General features: G+C 46.4%; 1 protein-coding gene across 5 annotated transcripts in view; it reads right to left on the bottom strand.

Moving 5' to 3' along the window:
• SLCO3A1 (solute carrier organic anion transporter family member 3A1) overlaps positions 1-13909 on the bottom strand; it is a 311321-nt gene that overhangs the window by 9936 nt on the left and 287476 nt on the right. The window contains exons 10-11 of one of the 5 annotated variants that reach the window (XM_043554758.1): positions 9439-9440; positions 7906-8070 (exon numbers count right to left, since the gene is read on the bottom strand). The exons of the other annotated variants lie outside the window; for them this stretch is intronic. Coding sequence (XP_043410693.1) covers positions 7921-8070; positions 9439-9440 — 152 coding nt within the window. The 3' untranslated portion in view covers positions 7906-7920. Of the gene's footprint in view, positions 1-7905; positions 8071-9438; positions 9441-13909 lie in introns of those variants that run through there. 5 annotated transcript variants of the gene reach the window in all.

Here is a 13909-nt window from a genome sequence, read left to right as displayed (position 1 = left end):
AGAAGTTGAAACGAGCGCATTTAACCTTTGTGTGTGTGTCTGTATACACACATGCATACATGCAGCCTCATACGTGTGCACGTGTTACGTACACAAGCATGTATAACACAGCCACATGCATGTGTATGTGTGTATCGTTTAAGATGGAAACCATTTGCATACATGCTGACAACTTCCCTTCCCCTGGATATTACCACTGGATTGAATCCTTTTTCATTCTGAGCCGGGAACCAGTTTTCAAACCCTCACCCTAGAGTATTTCGGGCACTTTCAACCAGCGATCAAAAATGGCGGAGATGAAAACTCTCCTTAGTTCAGTTCTGTGTTTCTGTCCCTTGTCCAAGCTCAAAAGTTATCAGTCCTGGCTGCACATTAAAATCATCCAAGGTGTTCCCTCCTAGAACAACTAGGTTAGAGTGTCTGGTGTGTGGCCCGCTCATCAGCATTGTGAAGTCATCCCCCGGGGGTTCTGGCCTGTTGGGGGGGGGGGCAGGGGAGGAAACTGTTTCATCTGTGCAATGGGAAATCAGTGAATGGCTCATTAATACAGATTAATTTCCTCAGAACAAAAAAGTATCCTTAAGGCCAGAATGTGGTGCCAATCATATCCAGGGAGAAACCTTAGAGGCAGAGAGTGATCACCGGAAGCAGGTGGCAACAGTTCTGAGATCCCATTTCTGGGGTATCCTGCTATCTGGAGTGTTCCTTCCAGGGCCAGCCCTGGAGCGTCAGTTTCACTTTTTATTAAGGAAGGTCCCTCTGAGAATTCGATGAGAGTTAGATCCTTAGTCCGGAAAATTACATCTACCCACAAGAACCACACCCATATTTCAGGTGGTTCATGAACCCCTGATGTCCATTCACGATCCCCAGAATTAAAACACGTGTGTCAAACATGCTGCAAACCCTCCTTTCAGAGGGGCCCCCTGAAGGCAGCCTGGGAGGGAAAAGGCTCACTGAGGGAGACCATGCTTCCTTCATTTTAATGTCAGGCCTGGGATGGGCGTGTCCCATCAGTGCCAACAAGGTTGGGCCCAGGTGCCTTAGCACTTCCCAGCTCGGTCCCGTGTTAGCCCAGAAAGAAATTCCAGAGTAGGAATTTTAGTTGAAACCTCATTAAACTTCCCAAGCAGCTTGACTCTGTAAATCAACAACCTGCTCCCTCTTTGCAGCTTCCAGGTCTGCTTGGTCTGGCCGAATGGAAACTCCTAGAATCCCAGCATTGTCTGCCCTAAAGTCTGTCCATGAGTCTGAGGCCTTCCTCCCCAACCAGTGAGTGCTCTCCCAGCCCCCGCCCCCCACCCTGCAACAAATGCCCTGGTTCATGTAACAGAAAACGAGCCCACTGGACTAACCCAATGGAGCCAACCACGTAAGAGAAACTAAGTCACCCTCCACATTATTTAGGTAAAGAAATGGAGATTGGGAGCCACTTTAAATTGATAGACTCGGGGAAAATGGGACAAATCTGGCTGTTTCTATGGTCTCATGGGATCACTTGCCTCCATTCACCTATTTCTCTGGGTTTTATGAGGTTGCGATAGCCCCCAAATGTTCCTCCCTCTTCTTCCTTCTGCCTTTCTTGAGGTCACTTTGTCCTAGCTCACCTGTCACAGCACAGTGGGGAGTGGCCTGTGAGGACACTGTCAACAGCTCTGCCGTGGGAAGGGACTGACAGCACACGGGCTCTTTGCTCCCAGTGCAGAGGGACTGGAAGAGTTGCAGACAAATCCACATTGGGCAAATGTGGTCATATTTTAAGCACATCAGAGGAAATTTACAATATAAAGGAGCCATTCCTTAATACTTGCTTGGACCAAAATATCCCTCTAAAATGCCAAGATGTAACTCCTTCATGAATCTGTATCTGTGTGAGGGTTTCTAAAATACTGTGTTATCTTTAAAGTAGGGCATACTTCTTTGTGCTAACGGTGTCGGTTTTATCCTGCCTACTGTCAGGCTCCATTACCAGATGACACAGCCTGGAAGGAGTCAGAAAAAGCCTTCAAACAGAAATTAGAAAGCTAAGTGCCTAGAAAAGCTTTTCATATTTTGGAGAGCCTTTGTGCTGGAGTAGAAAAGAACCTTGAACTTGTGTCGAAAGCCTTAGGATTGGGGCAAGTCGCTTGATCTCTTGGTGACTCAGTTTCTTGATCTTTAAAATGGAGCTAATACTGCCCACCTGGCCAGGGTCAAGATGAGCCCTGTTATAAATGAGGTGTTATGCACAAGTCTGGTCCTTCCATAGGGCCCACAGGTTTTGTTAACTTATTCATGGTATACAGGGGGTTGGGGGACTAATTTAGAATAAACTCTGGGTTTAATACTTTAAGCATAACCTTTATAAGTTTCCCTTTATATTTATAAAAAAACAAACTGGCTTTCCCACCAGATTCATCTTTATATTGGCTTAAAATTGTTCCCCAAAGGGGAGCTCTGGCTATCAGGTGTGCAACGAATACCGGAGAAGAACTGACTGGATCTCTTTTTTTAAAGGTCATTCTAGAACTCACCTGATGGCTAATGCTCCCATGCATGCAGCCACCCATTCATCATCCTGTTTATCACTCTGGTGGGCCAAATAAAATCTCAGGCTGTCCCTGCAAGATACTGCCTCCCCAGTCACCAATGGAGACTCCCACAAGAGTGCTGTAATAATGGTGGAAATTAATGATGGGAAACCACTCTAACACAGACTAGAGAGGACAGACGGGGGAGCCATAGAGCAAGAACAATTGTCAATTACAGACCCTAACAGGGAAAGATGTAGGTTGCATCTCCTACAGGAAATCAACTACCCCAGCAACTCAGCCAGTAAGAAGCTGTCATCACGCTGAACTCTTGCTTTTCTCCAATGGATTTTCATTCAGAACAACCCCTCTCGCTTCCTCCTCCATAAAGTAACCTTCCTCTCCTTTACGACAGGACTTGTCTACGGTTTTGCTATACCCTGCGTGCCCTGAGTTGCAATTCTGCTTCCAAATAAACCCATGTTTTGCTGCTAAAATAATGGGCTTTTAGGTTTGAGAGAGCAGGGGAGAAGGGCAGAGGGAGAGAGAGAATCTCAAGTAGGTTCCATGCTCAGTGCAGAGCCTGACATGGAGCTTGATCCCACCATCCTGGGATCATGGCTTGAGCCAAAATCAAGTCAGACGCTCAACCGACTGAGCCATCTAGGTGGCTCAATGGACTTTTATTTTTAAGGTTACCATTATTTGGTGATGAGAGGTGGGATCCAGAGAAGACCTGCGGCAGCTCGGGAGCTGGTGAGCAACCAGGGCAGGTGCCCACGGAGTTCAGTGAGCTGCCTTCCTGTTGACCTTGGAGTTTTGAAGGTCAGTTTGTCTCTTGGATTTCAAGCTCCGCTCTGTGTTTTGAGCTTCCCACACTTTATTTGAGATCTGTTTTAAGGCTTTGTTCTTTCTGAGAGTACTCGTTTGGCCTTTGGTAAAGTATCCTGATTCCTTCTGGAACCAGGTCGCTCCTGTTGAAAATTTTTCCTCTACAGAATAAACCTCTAAGAAAGGGGGCCCCAGCTGTCAAACTGCTTTAGAGGGTGCCTTCCCCTCTTCTGTGAGCCCAGCTGGTTTTATGTTTCAAATCCCGTGGTCCCTCTTCATGTGCGTTTCTAACTAAGCGGGAGAACTTAACAAAAAGTAGTGTGGATCTTCAGTGGGGAACTTTCCATCTTCCTAAATTGACTCTTCTCAAAACTGAATTGGACAGAACTGGTTCTAAAACTGTCAACAGAACGGGGCACCCGTATTGACTGGTATTGTGAAGCTTCCAAACATCATCAGGAATCTGGAATGTATACTAGCTGAGGCAAACAAACAAAAAAAAGGGCTGCTGAGGCCACTTTTCCCCTTCTCTGTCCCCTTCGTCTCACAGCCTCTGGGCTTGGTTCCCACCTCTGGCGCCATTTTCCTCTATTCCCTGCACTGCCTCCTTACTTCTGTATGTTCCCTCAGGCTAATCCTTTCACTGAACTTGCCTTTTCCTCTGAAGGAACCTTCCCCTCCTCTCCTGGACCTATTAATATGTGTCTCTCTGAGGATCCAAATGAACCCCACATTGCCTTTGTTCCCTGGAACAAAGCCAAACTGTGAGCCATAAAGAGTTTTCTAAAGTGGCCGAGGACTCCCGTAAGGTTTGCTGCAGAATTTCACAGTTATTTCAACTGACCAACCTGGTTTCTCAGATTTATAGTAGTCCACGTGCTTGTTGGGGAGGGCCAGGCCAAACACTGGATGAAACTAGCCCATTGGGACCACCCTGAGGGGGGATTTAGGGAAACAGACCCCTAATTTTTGGCAGGATGCTAGAATGCTGTACCCACCAATGATGGTAGCTTTTACTTAAGCCTATTGATTGGAACAAAATTCAGGCTTGCACACAAAAGCCGGGTGAACCTGTTCGTGACTATTACAATCAACTCCAAATTGTCTTTAAAGAAAATTCTGGTCTTCCTTTAGATGTGAAATGCCCCCAGGTAGCATTAAACTCAATTTATTTATTTATTTTTTATGTTTATTTTTGAGGGGGGGGGGGACACAGATTCGAAGTAGGCTCCAGGCTCTGAGCTGGCAGCACAAAGCCCAAGGCGGGGCTTGAACCCACAAACTGTCAGACCCTGACCTGAAGTTTGGAACTTAACTGACTGAGCCACCCAGGCACCCTTAAACTCAATTTATTAATGGGCTGAACATGGATATTTCTTTTTTGTTGTTGTTAAAGGGACCAGGATGGAATGGGAAACTGCACACCCCAGATTTAACTGGGCAAGCCAGCTCACTTACGCTCTAGATGAGTCATCTAAAAGAAAAGAGTGCTACAATTCTCCGTTTTCAATGCTGGTAAATGAATGCCCCTAAAGACAACCAACCCTCCCCTAATATCTGCTATTATTGCAAAGGACCAGGACCGTGGAAAAAGACTGTGACAGGCTGAAGTGCCACAGTCCCCTGCAGCCTTTGTACCCAGTGTCAGGGCCCCGAGGAACTACAGGGCTCTTCCCAAGCCTCTCTATCTATCGGCTCAGAGAAAGCACTCTCCTGATGGGCTGTCAATAGGGACAAAGAGTTTCATTCTCAGAAACTGCACTCTTGTTGCTCAAGCCCCTGCTACACAGCAGCCGCTGTCTCGGAGTACAAAACCAGTTCAAATAGTGTGTGGGGGTGGGGGTGGGGTCTCTAATAAACCTCAGCAGTTTCCAGTCTCTGGAACCTACTCCCTTTTGTTTAGGTCCACTGAGAGCTACTCACCCTTTTCTCCTTATTTATTTATTGGGCTGAGATTTCTTAGAAAAATATCATGCCAGAATTTCTTTCTCCTTAAGAATCTGCCAGTGGTCATCAAAATAGCCAACCTGGTGAATTAAGTGACCCTTTGGCACCTATTATTTGCTCCCACTCTGACACCACTAGAGCTGCGTCTGGGGTTATCAATCCTTTGTCCCTGAGGCATTGGCCACCATCCGTTTTATGGGCACGCTCTTCAACTGATATTGGCAGAATCCATAGTATACCTCCCATCGATTCAAATAGATCCCTCAAAACCTCCCCCTGCCCCAGAAATAATCAATACTCTATAAATAAAGTAGTCCTTCAAGGCATCAAGGCCATAAAATAGATGATTACAGGGATCAAGGCCTTCTTAGCCCCTGCACTAGTCCCTGTAACATCCGTTTTACTTGTGAGAAAACCCAATGGCTGAAGATGGCAGTTTGTCCATGACCTCTAGGCAATAAATATTATCCCTCAATACTGTTATTCCCAAGCTCCATATGCTACTGACATCCATTCTTACTAAAAGCAAATCCTCACTGTAGTTGATAACTGCAGTGCATTTTTCAGTGTTCTAGTTGAGAAGGATCTTTGTGGTTCTTCTACCTGGACAGTAATACCCCAGGGTTACACAGAGAGCCCTTCTCACTTTTCACACACCTTAAAGTTGATCTGGATGTTTGTCACACTACAGAGATGATTTCCACCTCTGCTCCCTTTCTCATACTTTATAGAAAACAGCATCTACCTGCTTAAAGCTTTTGGCCTTAAAGGGACATAAAGCCTCCAAATAGAAGGGCACCTGGGTGGCTCCGTCTGTTAAGCGTCCAACTTCGGCTCAGGTCATGATCTCGCAGTCTGAGTTTGAGCCCCACATTGGGCTCTGTGCTGACAGCTCGGAGACTGGAGCCTGTTTCGGATTCTGTGTCTCCCTCTCTCTCTGCTCCTCCCCTACTTTCACTCTCTCTCTCTCTCAAAAATAGACATTAGAAAAGGAATTTTCTTTAAAAAAAGTCTCCAAATAGAAACTGCAGTTTTGAAATAAGGACTACATGTGGATCCAGGTAATTTTCATGGCATCCAGAACCTCCCCAAACCTAAAACTAACTGCCAATTAACGAGGTTTCTTTGGGACTGGCTGGCTACTGTTGAAATTAGATTCCAGACTTCTCTCTTATGGCTGAACCTCTATATGCCTTACCAAAAAAAAAAAAAAAAACCAGACAGACCTGACCCTGTTATTTGGAAAGATCAAGATGACACAGCTAATGAGACTTTAAAGCAAAGAGTAATAAAGGCCCCCTGTTCTCAGATACCCTAATGATCACCTTCCCCTTTCCCTGTTTACATGTGAGAGGAAAGGGAATGCCTTGGAGTCCCCACCAAAACATGGGACCATCAGCAGCAACATGTCCCTGTAGCACAGGGATACCCCCCTCTCGTCAGAGCCATTCCTGCCATTGCCCTTTTACTTGACGCCATGGGACCCCCCCTCTAAACATCATTTAGAAGCCTGAATCCTAAATTCTCTTCACCTCACCTCTGAGGACATCCTCCTAACAGCTACTCCTCCTACAACTTTCTCGCTGCAATGACCTTCACCCGCTGTTCTCTGAGCCTCCTTCCTGGACCAGACCTCTTGCAGTCACTTAATGCTGACGGATCACCACTGGACTCCCTGTGACCATGTATAGGAAACTCCTCTAACCAATGCAGATTTTTCATGGTTTACTGAAGGTGCTTACTTAAAGGATGAAAATGGTAAATATGATGGTATACCACTGCAGCTCCTTTTGAAGTCACTTTGGCGGTCCCTCTACCTTTGGCCCATCAGGCTGAGTTAAATGTTTTTACCTCAGCCGAGGGTAAAACCGCGAATAATGAAACTGATAATCTAGTTAGCCTTTGGAATACTTTGTGACTTTGGTATATTATATAATAATATTTGGTATATTATTATATTCTGGGCATTCCAGAACCGACTCCCTAGAGGCCAAAAGAAACCACGTTGCTAATATGTCCACCAAAAATGCTGCTCTTAGGGAAACGAGTAGCCAAACCCCTGTCATGGTCCAAAGGGATGTTCTCCTAAACAATCATTTGGAAAAACGGACCAGAGATGCCCAACAATTGGCCCCCCAAAATGAAAAACAGGACTAGCAATCTAATAATTGTTGGTTCAATAAAAAAAGAGAACTCTGGTTTGGACCAACTAACAATCCGGCCCTACCAGAAATTCTAAATTTCCTATCACTTACGATTGCACACGTATTAAACCATTGGTCTATTAACAACATGACAGCAGCCATGAACCAATACTGATGAGGAAATATATTTTTTTCCAAGTTTGAGAGAGAGCATGTGTGCACATGCGGGGGAGGGGCAGAGAGAGAGAATTCCAAGCAGGCTCCACACTGTCAGCACAGAGCCCAACATGGGGCTCGATCTCATGAACCAAGAGATCATGACCTGAGCCGAAATCAAGAGTCAGAAGTTTAACTGACTGAGCCACCCAGGCGCCCTGAGGAAATATTAAGACCACAAATGTGCCCACCTCCCTACCACAAAATGCAGGGAAACCTGTTTGCAATGCTCTAAATTACCCAATGGGCCATTCGAGTCTTGGCAGGTGAATTCATACAGCTTCCCCCATCTCCTGGATAGTTTTATAGTCATGGTTTGTAGGTTTTCTCTCTGGACTGAAGCTTTCCCTTGCAGATAGACCATTGTTTCTTCTGTGGCTAAAATTCTGTTGGAAGAAAATATCCCTACCTGGGGGGATGAACTTCACAGTGATCAGGGAACCCGTTTTACCGGTCAGGTGCTTTGACAAGTGTGTGTTGTTTGGCCAGCTTTACAACACTTCCATTGTGCATCCCACCCACAACCCTCAGGTAATGGTGCTAATGGGCACTCAACTGGCAGAATGGGTAGAGACCCTCCCATTGGCTTGCCTGAGAGCACTACCCTTGGTCCTTCCAAGTCTCCGATCCAGCCCTGTTGGGATGGTCACAGGATGTCCAATGTGCTGCACTCCAGCTGGTCTTAAGGGTTAACTTGCTTCAGGTTAACCCATTCTTGCTGACCTAAGGCCCTTGATCTGTAGCAGAATTAATGTACGCTGAGCTTTGCAGACCGCTAGCCTGGAGCACAGAAGCACGAAAACTCTGCCAGGCCACAGAAGCCAGCAAGTCTGTTTGAAGCTGCCTCGGCTTTCTGATTAGCCTAGCAATTTTTTAAGCAAAATGTCTTTTTTTTTTTTTTTTTTTTTTTTTTTTTTAGGTCACACAAATGATTTTATCGACCTCCCTCTGTGTGTCTGTAGACCTTGCTCTGGTAGAACGCAGTATGCTTGCACATCACAAACATGAACCGGAGCCCCGAGGGCTGAGATAACGTTTGTAGCTGGCATCATCCAGTCTGCACACGATGAGGGAATGTTGCAGGCCACTGCACTCCCTTTGCTGATTACCCTAAACCCTCTACAAACCCCCCCTGGGCCAGGTAGAAACTTCGGAGTTGGCTTTTGGGCAAGAGCCTGCCTTCTCCCCAGGTGGCCAGCCTTTTGAATAAAGCTTATATTCCTTTTCAATCAAAAGCTCATCTCTTTGAGTACTGGCATCTTCAGGGACAGGAAGCCCCACTTGGGTTTGGTAGCACTTTAACCCACCATTGATAAAAGGCATGCTTCAACACTGGAGAGGCCTAATTGCTTCCTTAAAAACAGCCACGCTTCAGTCTTCTCACCGTGTATTACCGGAAGACAAAGACCTTGAGCATCACACGTTGCAACCTGGACTTTTTTTCTGGAGGTGTCTTTTCCAATAGACAAGATTCTGTTCAACCTTGCCAGCAAGGCACTGTTGACCAATCCTGTGCTAACAAACACCAGAGAACAGACTCCTGGATCCACGAGACCCCTCTAAAGAGAGCACCACAGCCTGACTGGACCTGCACGCCATCCGATGACCTGAAAATCCGGATTTCCCGGCCCCGGAGCAGACGACATCTGATGAGATCTCTGGATCAGGCCTGTTAGAAGGTTCGGGGTTCACAGGAGTTTCTTTCATTTGGACATTAATGGACTCCTCTGGAGTCTTACCCGAAATTCATGGTTTCTGAATTTTCGACTTTACTGTATTATTAGTAATACGCCTAAGTTCCAGCAGTTCTGAGATAACAATGCCGCTTTTCAACATCTTTGAAGTTTTGCTATTTTGCAAAACTTCGTGTTTATACCTGCACTGTATCTTCCCAAGTGCACCCGGTTAATTCTCCCAGGAGGTTCCTGCAGTATCCCCTATTCTGTTCCCATGAGTGCTTTCAGTGGGGACTCCCAGGAGGTACACGTGACTCTGGGGTTTGTCCCCATACGAGGGACTTTCCTTCCCTACGTGGGAGTAAGTGCCCACAAATATTTCTCATTGGCTACTTTCAGATCTAGGATCTTGTTTTAAAACCATCACATAATTTGGAACGGTCATGTTACTTTTGATTCTGTACTCGGTGCCTGTCAAACCTTTGTAAAAATGCCGTGACCAATAAGGACATGCTCTCTAGCACCTACAGTCTTGATAAGTATGGACTACAGATGGAAGTGGTCCTTGCGACTCGAACGGATCCCAGTAGTTTTCCATCTATACAATTTTCCACGGACGAGTGCTGTGACACCCAGGAAAGATCCTTCCTGGCACTGAGGGACCAAAAATGGCCACTGAATTGTGAAAACCAGACTCTTGCTCTGTGATGCATTTGGAGAAGGATCTTGATCAAAAGGGGGAAATGTGAAAATTAATAAAGGGACACCTCACTGAAATGGAGTGGGAATAAAATGAGGAATCATCCTACTCAATGTCAATTACAGGAAGAGCTGTTCATTATAGACCCCAACAGAAGAATCCTCAATTACAGGTCCCAGGAGGGAATGAAGTGCATTGCATCTCCTACAAGAAACTGACTATCTCAGCCACTGAGGAAGCATCACCTCCCAACTTCCTCCTCTTTCTCTATAAAATAACATTCCTCTCCTTTGTTTACAACGGGTCCTGCCTGTGGTGCTGCAGTGACTTGCACGTCCCAAATTTCAATTCTTTGTTATTCCTGAATAAACCCATTTTTGCTGGTAAGTAACTTTAATTTTTAAGGTTAACACAGTAACTACTGTCTATTAACTACCCCCTCTCCCCGGCACTGTCAGGGGGCACTCTGAATGTATTAGGAGCCCCCGTCCATAACCCTATAACACTCCCTATCTTATGGACAGAGAAACTGAAGCTGAGAGAGATTAATTATTTGTCTCAGGCTTGACATTTCAAAACCCCAAACCCAATAATCTCCTTCTTACTAATTCAAAGTTTGTTGATTTGAAGCAAAGATTTTAGGGCTCTTATCAGGGATTTCCAGGGCTACAGAAAACATCTTATTTACCCTGCTGCTAAGCTCCTGGGAATAACTGGCTTGCGGAAGGCTGGTTTTGAAGCTTTCAGAGGTGAAACAGGGGTTCTGATCTTTGCAAAGTGTGGAGGGGGAAATCCACACACAAGGAGGTTCTGATCTTTCCAGAGTGCTCCCTTCTCCAGGGTTATTAACGCATCGAGAAGGCTGGGAGACTGTTTTGTAAGCAAACTCAGTATTTTGCAGAACAACTCAGGCAGATACTTGTCATTAGAAAGAGCTGACAGCTGCCCTTCTTCAGAGAGAGCGAGCTCACATCTGAAGGTTGCTCGGTGGTGGGGAGACCATGAGAGCTTTGGGACCCGAGATCACGTACTCTGGCTTCCAACTCCGCCACTTGGGAACCTGCCACCCTGGGAAGTCACTCCACTCAATCTCGGTCGCATTGCTTATTAAAATGGGCACAAGATGCCTCCCTGTACTAAATTTTTAAACAGATCGAATGAGACCGCATTTGTGAAAGCCCCTCGTGAAGTGGGCTCTTAACAAATCCAGTTCCGTTCCTGTTCTTTGGATACCTGGAGATGTGCCCTCTTTTAAATCACCATCTCCAGAGAAAAGAGTTGCAAAATACTCTTCAAACCAAGACTCAGAGAATAACCCTAACTGGCAAGACTCCTTCATGTCCTAAGAATAAGTCTGTTTTGGAGGATAATCAGCTGCTTCCAGAAGGGGTGCCAAGTGGATAAGGTATAGGACCTATTCCTGCTCTGAGCTTCTTCATTCTGTTATGCCCTCAGTTACCTAAGGAATGAGGAGGGAGGGTGATGATGGTATGGTATTCTAGAAACTGTGTGTTTCCTCCCTGGAGGCTACGGTAGCATCCCGTCCCTTTGCCTTCCCTTCTCCCTATGTCTCCTGGGGAGACACTCACGGATGAAGTAGGGATGAACTAGTGCCCCATCACGGAGACACCGGAAACCCACAGTAGGTTGGGAAGGGTACCCGGAGGCTCCGTGCTGTTATGTGCTATTACAGAGAATATTAAAAGGATTAAATCTTTCTTCCTATTACGCTCTGGTCCCAGCTGCAGCCATGTATGTTTATATATTTCAATGCAAAAATTGCAGTACTGTTCAAGGAAAGGGTCTCTGTTTTCCTGAAATCTATTAACGGAGATTAAACCCCATGGTTTTGTATTTTGGCTATTTAATTCATTCCCTGCCGCCCCCCCCCCCCCCGGGGTTGAAAAAGCTGGGCCTATTTATACTCTTTGGTGTAAACTTTAAAGATGAACTTAAAGGCTTTTGTAAGGAAAAGAAATTCACCTACCTTTTTGGGACAAAATGGAAGCTGAAAATTACTCTGGCATTTACATTTCAAAACGTATCCGTTCCTCTCCAGATTACCTGCCAAGACTTGAAGTCACCGTGCAATCCCTCTTCAGCCTGATTAGAATTACTGTCCTGACCAGCACAAGCCGCTGAGGGGGTGGGTGAAAAATAGATTCTCTCTGCTTCAGCAATGCCAAGAAAGAGACTGGACTTTTGGCACTGGCCAGCATTTTGCCCGTGGGCACTTGACATTCACTTTTCTTGAATCGGAGAGGTTGGGTGATGCTGCTCTGCTCTCATTTTATCCCTGGGCTCCATGTTCAAGTCACTAAGGCTCAAAGAGCCTCCCCACACCCATCCGGCCAGTAGTGGCAGGGCCGGACTCAAATCCTGCTGTGCCTGACTGCAGAGCGGTCCACGGTGAATATGTGATGACACCTGAGTGCAGGTAGGGAAGCAGATCCTGGGTGATGGCGGCACTTGAGGATGTCAGACCCATCGTTGCTTAATGTTTGATGAACAACCAAATAGACACACAGACGAGTGGGAGGGGTGTTCCATGCATTCCACCCATTGTACCCCATCCCGATCCTCCCACGGCTGGGCGCATGGCTTCTCATGTGGGACTTCTGGCACATTGCGCTTACTTCTTGCAAAGCGCTCATTTAATGGGTTCATGTCTCCCACTTGCCTGTAGAACTTCTCTATATTCACGACCTCATGGTAGGAGCTCGGCAAATGTTTGACGCACCGTATCAGGAGCTTCCCAGATGTGCTGTTCCTGCAGTACCTTCATGAATCGCCCAAGATCTGGGGACAGTCTGCTTGGGAATGACACCTGGGTCCAGGCGGGCACCTTGAGATTCTCAATGCTTTCTGCTTAGCAGGTGCTCTGAAAACTAAGAGCAGGCGTTCGTGGGAGGAGAGTCTGTGGCGGCCAGCCCAGCCCCAACAATACCTTTGAGACACCTGTCAGACTGCATCTCCTGCCCTATGAAAGGCTTCTCCATATGCCGCGTCACTGAGGCTGAAATTCTCTGCTGCACCTTGTGCTTCTGTTGGTTCTCTTTTACTTTCATATAGTTAGATGCGGGGTGAGGGGGTTTCAGTAGATGTTACCTCCACTGTAGGCCTCCATTTGTCCTTGCCTCTTAAGCCCACTGCCCTGCTGTGGTTAGCCGCTTCTCCCTTCGATGCGTTGATTAGTTGTGCCACACCTCACAGAACCTCCGTGCACCTTGCTGCCAGGTTGATCTCCCTAAATCAGAACTCTCAATGTATATCCAGTCTTCTCTAAATCTGTCATTCACTCCACACTGGCAACTACTTAGCCAAGTAAAATCTTTTTTTCCCTTGAGATTCAAGGTCCGGACCCTTTTAGCCCTATATATTCCTCATACCTGCTTCATTCTCCCACTGGAGCCCCCGGAGGGCAGGATGCTGGCTCCTGAGTATTTTTACATTCTTTGCAGCATCTTGAACAGTGTCTTGGGTGTAGCAGGATCTCAGCGACTATTTGTTTCCATTAATGTAACTTAGCCTAACATCCAAGGCACGCAGTGGACCCCAGGGGCAAGATTCTGGATCAGGTCTTCAAGCAGATGGCTTGCCAACACCCAGAGAGAAAAGCAGCGAGCAGGCACTTGCAAAAGGATGAAGAGGGACGGATCTGACTGCATCAGGAATTCTGCTCGGAGGAGACCATTCATTTTACTCTGAATTTACTGACGTAGCTCAGTGCCCTTCTCCCCCACTCGATTTCTACCAGAAGCCTTGGGCTTCTCCACAGACACCAATGCGGTTGTACACCCTGGGCTTTGTCATGTTTCCCATATCCAGCTGAGGTACCATAGTCCATTTAACCCCACTTTGGTCTTCCTTAATTTCTTGGCCCCA

The sequence above is a fragment of the Prionailurus bengalensis genome, chromosome B3, assembly GCF_016509475.1.
Source record: "Prionailurus bengalensis isolate Pbe53 chromosome B3, Fcat_Pben_1.1_paternal_pri, whole genome shotgun sequence".
Classification (NCBI taxonomy): Eukaryota; Metazoa; Chordata; class Mammalia; order Carnivora; family Felidae; genus Prionailurus; species Prionailurus bengalensis.
This window is presented reverse-complemented; position numbering and strand designations above follow the sequence as displayed.